The sequence below is a fragment of the Aspergillus bombycis genome, assembly GCF_001792695.1.
Source record: "Aspergillus bombycis strain NRRL26010 chromosome Unknown contig00078, whole genome shotgun sequence".
NCBI classification, from domain to species: Eukaryota; Fungi; Ascomycota; class Eurotiomycetes; order Eurotiales; family Aspergillaceae; genus Aspergillus; species Aspergillus bombycis.
The window spans coordinates 65,586-80,059 of NW_019170080.1; the positions used below are offsets into that span (position 1 = coordinate 65,586).

The 14,474-nt window shown below is 49.5% G+C and overlaps 7 protein-coding genes across 7 annotated transcripts; 4 read left to right on the top strand and 3 right to left on the bottom strand.

Annotated features, from left to right (window-relative positions):
• Positions 1-1,223: 1,223 nt before the first annotated feature.
• Positions 1,224-3,135, top strand: ABOM_009290 (LMBR1 domain-containing protein; the record flags this gene model as incomplete). Its single annotated transcript, XM_022536418.1, has 2 exons — positions 1,224-1,525; positions 1,605-3,135. 2 exons carry the CDS (start codon positions 1,224-1,226, stop codon positions 3,133-3,135), a joined length of 1,833 nt encoding a protein of 610 aa, XP_022386726.1.
• Positions 3,136-4,109: 974 nt separating this feature from the next.
• Positions 4,110-4,649, bottom strand: ABOM_009291 (uncharacterized protein; the record flags this gene model as incomplete). The annotated part of the gene is made up of 1 exon (XM_022536419.1): positions 4,110-4,649. One exon carries the CDS (start codon positions 4,647-4,649, stop codon positions 4,110-4,112), a length of 540 nt encoding a protein of 179 aa, XP_022386756.1.
• A 120-nt stretch (positions 4,650-4,769) lies between these two features.
• ABOM_009292 (uncharacterized protein) lies at positions 4,770-5,098 on the bottom strand (the record flags this gene model as incomplete). The annotated part of the gene is made up of 2 exons (XM_022536420.1): positions 4,770-5,022; positions 5,079-5,098. The coding sequence occupies 2 exons, from the start codon at positions 5,096-5,098 to the stop codon at positions 4,770-4,772; spliced, it is 273 nt and encodes a 90-aa protein (XP_022386728.1).
• Positions 5,099-5,806: 708 nt separating this feature from the next.
• ABOM_009293 (BAG domain protein) lies at positions 5,807-6,964 on the top strand (the record flags this gene model as incomplete). Its single annotated transcript, XM_022536421.1, has 1 exon — positions 5,807-6,964. The coding sequence occupies one exon, from the start codon at positions 5,807-5,809 to the stop codon at positions 6,962-6,964; it is 1,158 nt and encodes a 385-aa protein (XP_022386727.1).
• A 2,451-nt stretch (positions 6,965-9,415) lies between these two features.
• Positions 9,416-11,104, top strand: ABOM_009294 (uncharacterized protein; the record flags this gene model as incomplete). Its single annotated transcript, XM_022536422.1, has 2 exons — positions 9,416-9,520; positions 9,641-11,104. 2 exons carry the CDS (start codon positions 9,416-9,418, stop codon positions 11,102-11,104), a joined length of 1,569 nt encoding a protein of 522 aa, XP_022386737.1.
• A 954-nt stretch (positions 11,105-12,058) lies between these two features.
• ABOM_009295 (glutaredoxin) lies at positions 12,059-12,528 on the top strand (the record flags this gene model as incomplete). Its single annotated transcript, XM_022536423.1, has 3 exons — positions 12,059-12,110; positions 12,179-12,277; positions 12,374-12,528. 3 exons carry the CDS (start codon positions 12,059-12,061, stop codon positions 12,526-12,528), a joined length of 306 nt encoding a protein of 101 aa, XP_022386736.1.
• A 404-nt stretch (positions 12,529-12,932) lies between these two features.
• On the bottom strand, positions 12,933-14,210 carry ABOM_009296 (chalcone isomerase domain-containing protein; the record flags this gene model as incomplete). Its single annotated transcript, XM_022536424.1, has 1 exon — positions 12,933-14,210. One exon carries the CDS (start codon positions 14,208-14,210, stop codon positions 12,933-12,935), a length of 1,278 nt encoding a protein of 425 aa, XP_022386758.1.
• Between the last annotated feature and the right edge of the window lie 264 nt (positions 14,211-14,474).

Here is a 14,474-nt window from a genome sequence, read left to right on the forward strand (position 1 = left end):
GCCAGCAGTCCTTAGTGACTTTGTCTGGTCCCTAGTAGACGGACTAGTGGTATAGGGTTCAAGTGGTGTACTCTGAGTAGGGCATCTATTGAGCTGTACGCTGTTCACATACGTACTCTTTTGGATCCTGATTGGAATTTCATTGGTGTAGACCGGAGTACTGATTTGTGGAGAGGACGCAAGGTCTGGCAAGCCAAGACGTCTGGTTTCACAGGTACTTTAATTTGGATCGTTTCCATTTCATACCACTTTTGTGTTGTTCCCAGGTGAGTTTTTCCTTTCTTTTTTTTTCTTTTCTTTTTTTTCCCTCTCTTTTAGTTTTAGGTTTATTTTATTTATTTAATTATCTCTCTCTCATTTGTTCCCCTTTCTTATTTAAAAAGATTTTTTATAACTTCTCTTCTTAATTATGAGAAGGACGATTATAATTATACACTTGATGTGAAGTTCATTAGATCTCCAACCTAGGGTGTGGAGGATTCTTCCTAAGAGATCAATGATCACCGATGTGGCTGTATCATATACTAGAAGTATGAATACCATTTGTTGGGTCCATTTTTTTTTAAGGAGAAGGCTGGTTGCAGTCTACCAGTCCACAGCGTGCAGGTACTGTACTTAGGGTACCGTACCCGTGACCTTACATACCTAGTGTGACCGACCCAAAGGTGGTACAGACTCCATCAACTACGTTCTAGTCAGTCCCTCTTTGGTCCTTATTTATTATTTATTAGTACCCCTCGCCCTAATACTGCTCAGAAATCTAATCCATGTAAGTAGAGAGGGCAGCTTAACGACTTCAGCAGGATTCAGAGGCACTCGTGACTGACTTCCTGTAACATACATCTGCCTGCACCAAGTGGACCGGGTAAGGCTGCTTGTTGCCAGAAAAAGCAACAGAATATCATGTGATATCACGTGTAGACCCTGCTGTCGTCACCGTGGGCCTTATCATCCGCGTCAACGAAATGAAAGATCCGTCCATGCCTACAGAGTCTCAGGGTTCATTCAATCCGGAACCAACTCCCGTTTCTCTCGTTGCACCCCCATGTGTCCGTCTTTGAACACAATCCGACTCTTTTCTGTCTGCGGTTTTAGCTAGGTTGATCGTCGCTCTTTAGTTGACTTGCTTTCCCTCGTCATGAACAATTACTCTTGATTGTCCAAGACCCTGAACTTCCCTTCCGCCTTCTGTATGCGTCTGTACACTCCACGGAACCGCCGCCATGATCTCCATATCTTCGATCTCTGTTGGCTCTAATATTTTCTTTTCTTTTGCCCTTCTGGCAATCTCAATCCTTGTCTTACTCCTTCTACGGCGTTTCCTGACCTTGCGAGCTACTCCAGCCTACCTCACGATTCCGGTGTTTCTTGCACTCGCCCTCCCCGCTAGCGTAGTGCTCCTGGTTCCGATTGATCTAGCATCAAGTTCTCGCGATGGAGGCGGACCCAAGGCCATTTGGTTGCCTGACCGTTTGATCCTGGTATCCTGGCGCATTGCCTACTGGCTAATCTTTGTGCTTACCTGGTGTGTACTACATGCGTGCTTCATTTGACCATTTGTAAGGTTTTCATGTTCTTTCAGTACTAATCTGGCCTGCTTAAAGGGCTATTCTTCCATTGCTTGGCGAATATGTCGACTCAGGCTATCGCGAGCCGAAAGGCCGCATCGAGTACTCCCTCCGCTCCAATGCCCGATATCAACTTATCGTGTTGTGTTGTGCGATTGTGGGATTAATCTACATATCAATTCAAAATGGGTTCGAGTTTACGTCAATAAAGGCACTAGCTATGGCTCTCGCATACGTATGGGGTCTTGTCCTTGCGATCTATCTGATGGGTCATGGCCTTGTTTCTATACCTCGTACTCTATTCCGCAATGCCAATGTGAGCGGTCGGCTACGCAGAATCCAGGCCCATGCGCCCCGGTTGCACGACCGTCTGATGGATGCGATCACCGACCTCGAGAGTCTCGAATCGCAAGTCTCTCAGTTACAACGACGCAAGACTGGCAGTGCTCTAGAGTTCAAAGACTGGATCGAAGACCTAGCTGAGACGTCTAATTCCTCCGAGCAACGGACCGCACTTCTTGAACCTTCCGACGTGTCGACTACTATCCCATCAGTCATTACAGAGCGCTATATGGCGGATCTTACGAGACGACTCCAGCGCGCTCGGCATCTAAAGGCCCGCTTTATCGATGAGTGGGATCGTTTAGTGCTGACTGCCGCCGATTTGCAAGCCATCATCAACTCATCTGCATCGAAGAAGCTCGAGTTCGGTCACGCCCCCCATCGCGCAACGTTCTTTACACGTCAGAAGATTCTGAGTCCCTACATGCGACATCATCTCTACGTCCATATAATCCCGAGCGTCCGGTTGCTTTTCGGCGTGATTTTTGCGGCTGCATCTGTGTGTGTTATTTGGTCGGAATTGATTAAGTCATTGGCTCCCCGGTTGTCAGTTGTGACTCTCTCCATAGTCTCCTATCACAAAGATCCAGTGCCCGTAGGGTTCGGAAGACAGGTGACCGCCTCTGCTTGGTTGTTGTACATGTGCTGGGCTGCGTTAGTTGGTGTCAACGATGCTAAGGTGTGGGGCAATCGCGCTTTGGTTCGCCGCAACACGTACGGCGAAAGCGCTTGCTGGTACGCGGGGCTCGTCGCTAGGCTTACTGTGCCGATTGCATACAACTTCGTAACATTCCTACCGATGAGTGCCAGGGAGAACACCACGTTTTACCGTTTTCTCGGGCGGTCCATTGATTTGACACCGCTTGGAAAGGGGTTCGATTATTTCTTCCCCATATTCATTCTCGCGCCGGTCTGTGCTACCCTTTTCAATCTCTATGGCCGAGTGAAGAATATCTGCGGGTTTGGCCTCTTAGAAGAGGAGGACGAAGACTTGGAAAATAACCCTAGTGGCTATGGTCTAGGTGGCTGGCGCGAAGGTCGTGATTTGATTGAGCGGGAGCTACCGGCCTTGGGTCCCTATCGCTTTCTGCTCGTGATCGATCTCCTCAGCCTTCCAGCCGTGTTGAAGAAGGCACTAATGCCTTTTCTTCGTCGCGGACTCCTCGGGGTGAGGCTACCCGACCTTCACGGCCATCCCGTGGGGCCGCGACAGCCTCCACTGTAGTGACGGAGGAAGAGGATGACGAAAACTTTTTCCAGTCGTTTGCTCACCGGGTGAAAAATACGTTTGAAACCGCTAGTACACCTCAATGGTTGCAGGGCGACTCGTTCCGACTTCCAAGGTGGATGGGAAGCGATGGCAACGAGGGCAACAACGGACTCGCCAGATGGTTTGGTGGTCGGCCAGCGCCTGGTGGGGTGAGGCTGTGAAGATTCGCTATAGTGGTTTCAGTTCCCAATTCACATGACGAAGGCGTTGGAAGTAGATATGACATAGTTTTGTATCATAAGTTCGAAATTAACGTATATATATACCTGAGTTCCTCCTTTGCATCTTTTTAGCTAGTTGACCCTGTGAACACCACCATTTGCGGATGCTACAAAAACAAATTGAACTTGTTGATAAAGTCGATTTCCCTCAGGATCCAATGCCCACCCACACAAGCTGTTATAGTGCCACGATAAGCCTCCCAGAATTCTCACATGTAGTATTTTATATAGTAAGCTACGAAGCCACCCAGACCAGTAGGATATCAAAGTTGCATGTCGTCATTCTGAAAAAGTTGTTTTACTGTGGTGTACATCGTGTAAATACATATTAACATGGTAAGAAAACAATGGCATTTAGCAAATACTTCAAGGCCATTAAGACAGATCACACCAGAAACCCAATATAACAATGTATTCTACTGCCAAAGTCGCTGATGGTCTTATGGTCTACCGACTATTGTTTGAGGGATGCTTTGATAATGGCCATGTTTGGTGTATAGGCTGGTGTCCTCAATTGATATGAGCAATGCGAGCGGTGAAAATGGACATGTGATGTTTCTATATGGGGTTAAAAATGCCTCTTAAATCAATTAACGGTATGCAGCAACTAGATTTTCGCTCGGAGCAAAGTAGAATGACATACCATATACCATATACGATATCAAATAGCATCAAGAAAGTCCGCTAAGAAGGCTATACTGGCAGTACTCAATTCTCTGGCTTGTAGTCGTCATCCAGCCTTGTATATAAGGCAGATCGATGGTAAACATAACCTCCTTGTAATCTCCTCCGCATTACATATCCCACTGCCCCCTCTTCATCTTGTATTGCTTTCCATTCCCACCAGTCTTTCTCGCTTTCATAGTCCCTGCGAAACTTGCACAGCGCAAAATCAAGCATAAGCATCTTGAGTTTTCTCTCTGAGCTTTTTTGAACGACGAAGCTCCTTGTTTTGACATCCTCATTAAGAATACCTCGATCGCCGACTTGGTGGATGATGTGGATGGCTTGTTCGCAGAGTGACTGCCAGGCTTCTCTGGGAGCATGTACAGCGATATCGGTCAAGGGAAATCCATCAATATGTTCCAAAAGAATCCCAGGGATCTCAGTATACTTGCTGACTGACGCCTCGTGCAGCGCAGATGACCCACGCAATGTAGCACATGCGAACAGTTGAGGGACGTGTTTACCTTGAATATCTTTCAAGGTACCGTATACCTCAGTTTCTGTCTCATAAAAATCCCGCATCCTTGTATAGAGGTATGTCTCGTTTTGTGCGATACTAAAATGATACCCTTTCTCTTCAACGAACCCGTCATCGTTGTCGAGCCGGGCGACAAAATTAGATGCATCGCCATTCAGGACGAATTACTGGTACTGCTGTTCAATATTTGGAGTCCAGGGGTTGCTTTTCTGATCATCTCTGAAGCCTGTTGCAAAACGACGGTCATAGAGCTTTAAAACCATATGGCCGTTCAAATGTAGAGACTGGGAGGGACGGTCCAACAGGACGACCATCGCACATGAAAATGTGAACGGTTCAAAGATATGCGTTATTGTAGCTTTAGCCTGCTGCCTGTCAATGTGGAGGACTATCTCATTGCCAACCACATAAGGACATCTGGAATTGATTAGTATATCACACCATTACTAGGAGTTATTTGCTCCATCACTTACTCTGTCACTATACCTTCCATTTTGATTGGACAGATGCTACGGATACCGCTGCTACTGCTAATACTTACATCGAAGCTCGACTCTTCATTCAAGTGTTTCTATTACTCAAAAAGATATCGTAATATAATTGACCAACATAGGCCAAGGCTCTTTCTTTCTCCTTTATTGGAAATTGGCTGCGTAGCATCGGGATGGCTTTAGTAATCATACAGCCTTGCATAATAGTTAGTTAACTAATGAAACGCTAAAGTTTTTGCTCCAAATTCTTTCGAATTCTTCAAATAGAAATTGTGACTGTGCGTACCCCAATTCTATCCATTATGGCCATGCTATGCATTGTCTGTGTTCCCAGTATATGCAAAGTATGACTGTAGTGCAGCTGGGAGGAAAGTCGGAGTTATATGGGATATTCATGTAGAAGAAGAGAATATCATTGCCGCAATATATCTACCCATTATTAGATTCACCCCATGATTCACGCAAATTGCCCAAATCTCCCAACAAGGCTCAGCCAGGCCAGGCAACTATCGCCTGACCTCGTCCCAAGTTGATAACTACGTAGAGTAGCCTATGTTCTGCTCCACTGAATGAGGAGTGACTGCGGCAAAATGTCCGCCTGGGCTCTCCGCCTTGTTTGCCTATTTCGGAGTTGAGAGGACAGCTTCTCCCTTAATGACCTCAGCGTCCACCGCTCAATTTTTTGCCTCTTCTTATAAGACAATTCATTGATGACACAACTGCTGTCGCACGATTCTCAGTCCTTTCTGGGCGAGACTTGTGCATTCTACCTGGCTTCCTTTAAAGACAAGTTTCCCACTTCCCTCAACGCCATTCAAGACAAATTCATCACAGCCTTTTCTGCTGAAACGCCTTTGTCTTTGCGCTCCCTTGGGCCCCCACCAACGTGGATTACCGAGAACACCTTCGCCGCCGACAAGTTTACACTCGCTGTTACCATCCTTGCTTGTGCACTAGCAGTAGCCATCATGTCCTGGCGCTCTCCGTTCACCAACCTCTTCCGTCGCTCTCCACAGTATTCCACTGTTTCCAACACGCCGCAAGTCAGCGATAGCGATTACAGTTACATCGTCGATGGTGCGGCAGGCACATATAGGAATCAAGATGACAATGCGCCAGACACGCTTCTCCTTAAACACAAAAGGAACGCATATGAGCTGAATTTCCCAGCATACGCCATTAATGATGGGACGCTCAGCGTTCGCGAGTTGAGGCGACGAGCTGCAGAGGCGACAGGGGCTCCCGACCCAAAGCGGGTCAAGCTACTTTACAAGGGCAAGCTTTTGGACGACGATGATCTGCCCTGCCGGGATGAGGGACTCAAACAACAGTCGGAGGTGCTATGTGTGGTATCGGAGGTAGGAGAGAGTACCCCTAGCGAGGGGTCCGACGCGGAGGATAAGGCCAGCGACTCGGCACCTCCGGATGATGCGCCCCGCCCGAAGAGGGTTCGCAACCGAAACAAGAGCAAGAAGAATAAGAATAAGAAAAAGAACAAAGATGGTGCTGACACTCTCCCGTCGTCTGCCGACCAGACACCCTCTGCATCCCCCGGCAGATCGACGCTACCAGCGCCGGCTCCCAACCTCAAAGCCTTCAGTACCCCACTTGAGCAAGCACAGGCACTTTCTGCGTACTTTCAAAGAGAGCTGCTGCCACTTTGCGATGAATATATTGCCAATACCCCGGCCGATCCTAAGTCGCGTGAATTTGAGCATGCGAAGTTGAGCGAGACGATTCTGGCACAAGTGATCCTTAGGGCAGATGGCATTGAGCCCGATGGTAACGTGGACGCTCGAAACGCGCGCAAGGCGCTTGTTAAGGAAGCGCAGTCCACCCTCACAAAACTGGATCAAGCAAAGGCATGATTGCCTAGCGCCTCGCCGGTTTGATGTTTTTGTACATTTTATGTTACCTTTATAACTAATCGCTTGGTGTGCTCACCCATCATTGTATATGTCATGAACATATTGGCAGATATTGTTGCCTGATACGAATATAGAATCTGCGTCATATTACCATACTACTATAGGCATTAGATATATCATGATGGTTCCTTTCATGACACTTACCCCTCTTGGTTGTGTGTCTGGGAGATCTTGCATAACCTGCTCGATAGCCTTTAGCACTTATTCTGATCGTCCAGCGATGTATGATTGGATACTGTCGATCGCAATCAAAATACTAGACAAATGCCACGTGGGCTTAAGCTCCAGATGATCAATGAGGGATGTCCATGCTCTGGCAACGTATCTTTGAAATCCAATAGAGTTAGCCTCTACTGCAAGCCAGCTCATCCCCGGGTCAACATCGGGGGCTTCTTTCATCTTTGGATAATGGTTACCCTGCGTGCAGAAACTTAATTAGGTGTTCGTCCCTGCTCAACTTTATGTTGGAGTGTAATTTCTTGGAAGTTCCGGTCTCTTCACAAGGCTAACTCTCACATCCAGGGTTTGCCGAAAGTCTAGAGTCTACGCTCCTTGTTGACTGGTCCCAAGCCAAAGTGGTTTGCGGGTCTCTAGTCATTTCTTGTAAAGCCACAGAAGAACCAGTAAGATCCTTCTCTGGAACCATCACCACAGTCCGTGGGTTGAGTAACCTAGTTAGGTAGAGTAAGTTGTACGCTCAGGATACTTCATGAGGAGAGTCACATTGTATTAATTAGTCGGTGAATGGCTTCAACAAGGAAATCGAAGGTGGATCTGATGCACCTAGTCAATGTCATTAGATCTCAGCCACAGCGGTTGACGTTGACTTGTGAGAGACGTCTTCTACGTTTACATAGTCCGTAATGCATAGGCACACCATTTCCATGACTGAAATTGGAAGGACCTGTGCATCTGTGCCGCCGAGATATTGATTGCCAAATCTGGCCATGGAAGTAATACTTCGCAGACAAAGAGCTGTAACTCTAATTGGATTTTCTGATTGATCGATCCTGGAGTACTTTATCGGCTACCGATCGTCGGTACGGAGGGTAGGGAATGATGCAGAAATGTTTTACCAAAGTGAGGCAACCGAATGCACGGGTGGTCTGGCAGTGGATAAAAGGGGGCACAGCCGACAACGCAAGTGGAAACGGCTTTGCGAGAGATCACCTGCGCGAGACCTCAGTGCCGATGAGGGAGCACATGGCTGGGACTCGAGGTGTTCGAGTCATATTGTACTCCGTATTCTTATCATGATATCCTGAAATACCCAGTAAACCTTACCATCTGTAAATTGACACAGTTTGACATCTTAACTTGAACCTTGAAGGTCTAGGCTGTTTCGGCTGGGGACCTGGAATGGTGACTAGTCGTTAGGCTAAAGAACCTTAGTCGACACCCGCCAAAGGTAACTAAGCTCCAACATAGCCATAGCGTGCCCCATCGCAATCGTTCTCTTTCTTCTCTGTGGTTTTGTTCTCCGCCCCTTCTTCTCCTTCCCTCCCCGTTCATTCCATTTGTTCTTCGTGGAGGGTCTTGAGGAGTTCCATCTACTTTCCTACTAATAATAATTTGATTCACCTCTAATTCTCCTCCCCTTTTCTTGACCATATCCTTTATTATTATTATTATTATTATTATTATTTTCTATTTTCTCTCTACTATTTGCAACTCGTGTGTGTCTCTGAACTGACCTTACAGGCGCCACAGTCCAGCCACACTCTGGTTCGCTCGCACTCCTTTTTGTTCCCTAATTTTTCCTTTTCTTCTTCCCCTCATTTCCAGCTTTCTCATCGCCCCTCGACGGGTTACGTCCCCTTCCCTGTGTGACTGTCATTTCCCTCTTTCTTTGACTGTCTTCCCTGCTGCAGACTAATATCGTCTGCAATATTACACGGGACTCTATACTGTGCACCGACTTGCGAATTTTGTGCCATTCTATCACCATCAATTGTTGGCTGATCCCGCTGCCTGAACCGAAACGCATCCACGGTACTGTCACCGCCGGTATCCGTTCAACTATTGCTTCAGCCCCAACCCTCGACATAGTATTCTCCGCCGGTCCCCTATTTACACATTACTCCTTCGGGCTACTTCCTTACTTCCCCTTTTTCCCACCAGCTGAGCAATTGTCCGCAGCATCCTTAGTCCCCCCCCGACCACCTCCCACCTCTGAGCCGAACACGCTGCTCGGCTTGCACTTCGTGATCTTGGGGCAAAGGTGCCCGGTGGCTGGTGTGCTTAGGTTCTGCATGCATTGGGATGGCATGATCGGGGAGAAATCTAGCGAATTCATTCTCTTTAACCTCACCAAACAAGCACACCTGTACCCTTAACTTGGTTCCAGCTGGACTGGCCTTGTTTCCTTGAGTTAAATTCATTGCTGTTGGAATGGCGGGAGCGGCAGCGGCAGCGTTTTCTTCAGATGTTTGGTTGTCGTCCGGTGTAGATTCGAGCCAGCACCAGTGGGAGTTTTCCGTCCCGCTTACACCAAATGTAAGTCCCTTTTGGCCCATGTTTGTCCACCGGTCTCGGCCTTTGTGCATTCTTGTGATAGAAAGTTCCGCCACCCTCCCTTGTAGGTCTGACGATCAGCTAACCTTAAATCTTCGGTAGAGTGCCGTTCGTCGTTCTAAGTCCCGGTCTTCATACGAGTCCACCAACCGATCAAGACGTAATTCTAGGGGATCCCGTAGCTCCTCACTGTCAAAGCATGCCTACGCACATGAGTTAGGATATATGAGTTCTCGAGGACGAAGAGATGTTAGCCATGGCCGGCGCGGAAGCGAAGCTGGGAGCTCGCGGGATATCTACGGACAGGATGCGGCGGGTCGCAGCATTGGCAATGTCAGGAACTCGGAGGATACATATAACGGATCTCTAAGGAAGAGTGAACTGAAGGAGGGTGCCGGACCATACCCGGAAGCCACAGACGATACAAACTGGATCCACCGTGACAAACTAGCGAAAATCGAAAGTGAAGAGCTGCAGCAGATCCTCTTCCAGCGCCGAGTAGGGTCAGGGAGTATTAGGTCCGGGCGTGGGAGACATCATGATATGCACCACAATGAGGTTACGACACCGCCGATAGAACAAATGGAGCCCTGGCCAAACCTGGAAGGTCAGCAAGATATCACTTGCTCCCCGACCGATCTTGATAATAACGCACGCGGCAACTGGGACCTTCGCAAGCCTGAGGAGATCGCGGCGGACGACGGCGCATCTAACATCTACCACAACCCTGGTCTTCGTAAGAGCTCGTCTCGAATTCCCATTCCCACTACTAGCACCGCGCCTACGAACCGCTCACGCGCGAATACGATTAGTGATGAGGAGGCCCTCTCATTTGGTATGCCTCGCAGGGCTAGTGAGCCTATCCCAGTGGATTTGACAGATGCCTCGCCTCCGGCTGCTGGGAGCCGGCCTGCTAGCCCGGGTGTTCAAGCCCAGATTAACGCAGCTAAAAAGACGCCCGCTAAGGGTGCAGCTGGCACTGGAGCTCGGAAAACCTCCGCTCCTGCGTCAACAAGGAGGCCGCCGCCCCGAAGTCGTACTACATCCAATAACAATTCTCAGCGTCAGGGGAAGCCGGGTGATCGTCCGAAAACTGCTGTCAACCGCCCTGAAGGGGACCCCCCGTGGCTGGCGACCATGTATAAGCCAGACCCGCGTCTACCCCCAGATCAGCAAATGCTGCCCACTCATGCGAAACGGATGCAGCAAGAGGAGTGGGAGAAAGAGGGCAAGACACCCACTACGTACGATCGCGAGTTTGCTCCGTTAGCGGTTGGCCATGATGGCCCAAGGCCTGTGGAGAATATTGAGAAGGTGGAGGATCCAGAGAAAAAAGTAGAGCCCACGCCTTCGCAGCTCCAGCCAGAACCACCAAGCGCACCGAAGACCCCAGACCCGATCACCCGACCCAATACGGGCACAGGGTATAGTCCTATGCCCAAACTGCAAGAGCCTTCCCCAGCGGCTCCGCAAGCGGCATTGACACCCAAATGGAGTCCGCCCGTTGTAACGGCCGAGCCACCGCCGCCAAAGGAGAAGGGTTGCGGATGTTGCATTGTGATGTGATTTTTCACATCGTACTTCATTCTCAAGCTATTCGTTATTTTGATGGCGACTTATTCTTAATCCTACCTCTGTGGAATTTTTAACCCATTTCGCATTATATTCCTTCGGTTAGCGTGTCAGGTTGGTTGTTGTTGATCACCAGTGCTCCTCTTTTAGGACCTTTTTAATTTCCTGTCCTTTTTTTTTTTTTGTATCGTTCCATCCGGATTTTCCATTTCTTGCGTTGTGGCTAGTCGCTCCTTGCATGATTCCCCTGTGTCTGTTGTAATTCATATTTCCTTCCATGTCAATCCAAAGAATAATATTGACTCGTGGTCTCTGCAAGCTCCCAGGTCAAGAGCCGTGATCCCCTGGGTCACATACAAGTGAAGCAGCCGGGGGGGGGGGGGGGTACTTCTGATAACGACTTCACGATGCACTCCTTCGATACTCTTCCGATTTGACTAATTTGACCGTACAGTTGAGGTTCATTCCCATTTCCTTTTCTCTTCTTCATTTACTTTGCATTAAAAACACCTAGCACCAGTTCCTCAAGACTTACATGCGATCCGAGCGAGTATTGACAGACAGCTATTGAAGCAATTGCCCAGCAGTTTTACTAGAACTGACATACCAAATATATCTATATAACAGACAAACAAACCATGAGTATTCTAGAGATTGATCGGCAGTAGACATGATATCTAATAGTGAGCCTGAGGCCTGGATCGAACATCATCGCCCGGTCATCTTACATAATCCGCGCCTAACATCATTTGCCGGGCAAATTAGTCAACCACGGGAATCGCAAGGAACAATCAAGTATACTCCCCGTCCGGTCTACTGTATATAAACCCTGCTCCACCCCTCCAATCTCCCCTCCAATATCCTCTCCATCGGAGAACCCAGTTGCCCACCATTTCTTCCATCTTCTCTCGTCTCTTCGGCTCCTTCGCCGGTCCCACCCCAGCCGCCATGTCTGCCGCTAAGACCAAAGCCCAGGGCATCATCAACGACAACGCCGTCGGTAAGCTCAAACCCCCCGCCCAGGTACAACAAAAGCCAAGCCTCTGACGCAAGACCGAAAACCTTTAGTCGTCTTCTCGAAGTCCTACTGCCCCTACTGCTCATCCAGCAAGAGTCTCCTCGACAAACTGAATGCGAAATACCTCGCCATCGAACTCGATGAAGAGAGTACGTCTAGCCCCGATCGCTTTCTAATTAAAACTCTATATACCAGAATGCCCCGGTGATGTCTGACAGAGACTAATTCTGTTTTTTTGTCTGTAGGCGACGGCACCGCCATCCAGGACGCCCTTCAGGAAATTACCGGCCAGCGCACCGTCCCCAACATCTTCATCAAGCAGCAGCACATCGGTGGAAACTCGGATCTGCAGGGTCGCAAGGATCTGTCTAAGTTGCTGAAGGACTCTGGTGCTCTTTAGATTATGTTTTGAGAGCGTTGTGTATACCATAGACGGAATGCATTGGTTTATATGATTGATATGTTGCTTGTGGTGTGTGGGTTCGGTGAATGAACTTGGTCGGCGAGGGTCGGGGTTTGTAGTCGCCGGGTTACCCCGCGGAGCATGGTGGGGTTGGGGGTGATTGGTTCTGTAGGTGTCTGCGTCAAAAGTATATGTGTAGGGACGCGCTTGTGTAGCTGGTGAGAGTGTTGGGTTGGAGTTAGTGGTGTTTAGGGTTTCGGTGTTTGGTCGGGCTGGCGGAGGTCGTAGTCTCGATTATTCCGCATAGAAGCTGGTGTCAGGGAGCTTTAATGCGTAGGATAATAAAATTCATATGAGAGTGAGAGTGATCGATTGCCTACTATTACATGTACAAGATAAAATTACACAATCTTCTGCACGACAGTCCCAACCGGCCGTTCAACAATACCCATCACCCCGTCCACCACACTCTGCCTAGCACCCTCGCTCGAAACATTCTTACCAGCGAGATAATTCAACCAAACCAACCGACTGATCCGCTCATCGGACACGCGCCCCAAGAATCGCACCGGCTTGGCCGGGTCCGGGTGGAAGAGCGCATCCAACTCCCCACGGCCACCGCGCACAAGCAACAACGTCTGCCCCTTGGGCACATTCTTCCTCTGCCCACCTCCAAACAGACTCTTAAAATCATTCAACGCAGTCCCAAACGACTCATCCTGGAACTCGCTTTGCGCACCCTCCAACGCTTTCGCATTGGCCTTCTGCGCCCGTCCCGTAATCCCCCTCACCCAGCCATCGCGCAAATGCAAGAAATCCGTATTCCGCGTAGGAACAATCCGGAACGCAGTCTTGAGCCCATCCGCCTTGATGACGGCATCCCAGACCTCATCCCCACGCTCCGCATCCAAAAGCAACTCCTTCAAGCCCTGTCTCTCCGTCGAAACCAACGATGTCGCAGACGTCGCGCCAGGCGTATCAACAACCCCCTCTTTCGCGCCCGGTGGGCTCACCGCCGTGCGCACAAGCCGTTGCTGCAGCTCCGAGATATCGCTCTTGGCTACATACATGCCCACAACATACACCTGGATCTTGAGGAACGACACAGTCCGAATCCCCAGTCCAAGTAGCTGATACTCCTCTTCCTCGACGGATTCGGGGACCTCATCCCCGGCCTTCAAGGCCCCTGCATCAAGGTCCTTCGGTAACCGGATCACGCTCGGAAACGTAGGAATCGTGCTCGTCCCCGTGGAAACCTCCTCCGCGCCATCTTGTCCCTGCACCCGTATCACGGACGGGTCCCCCCCGAATCCCGTGGGTCCGTCCAGTTTCATCGCCCCTTCTTTCTGGACCGGCACTTGGTTTTCTTCCTTCGCAGACGCCTGGTCCAGGCCGAATAGATCCAGCTTGATCACGCCGTACATCGCCGCCGCACAGGCTACAATCCCCGCCGCGGAAAGTGTCATTGAGTTTCTGGACCGGGCGATCTCGGCTTCGCGGACGCGCGAGCTGGTGGAGTTGCGGAGCGGGTTGTTGGGTGTGGAGCGGAGGGTGCGGGTTGTGCTGAGGAGGCGCTGCGGAGTGGGCGTTGGGCCTGTTGGGCGGAGGTATTGGCGCCGGATGCATTGTGTGCAGGCGCGCAGGGGTGTGCCCTGCATTGTTGATGTTGGTGGTCGCATTGTGTTTGGGTGTCGAGTGGTGGTTGTTGTTTGAGTTGCGGATTGGGCGGATGTTGTAGGTTAACCTTGGTTGGCTTGGCGGTGATGTTTTCACGTGACTTTAAGTGCCCTTGGTTGTGCTTCGTGATTTGGACGTTTGGTTGTGGAGGTTTATCTTAAGGGTATTGGTGACTATGGTGTGGTTGTTGAGATAGTGGTTGGGCTGGGATATTGTGTAGTATCAAGTGCTGATGGCATTGGATCGGAAGTTATACATGGATATTC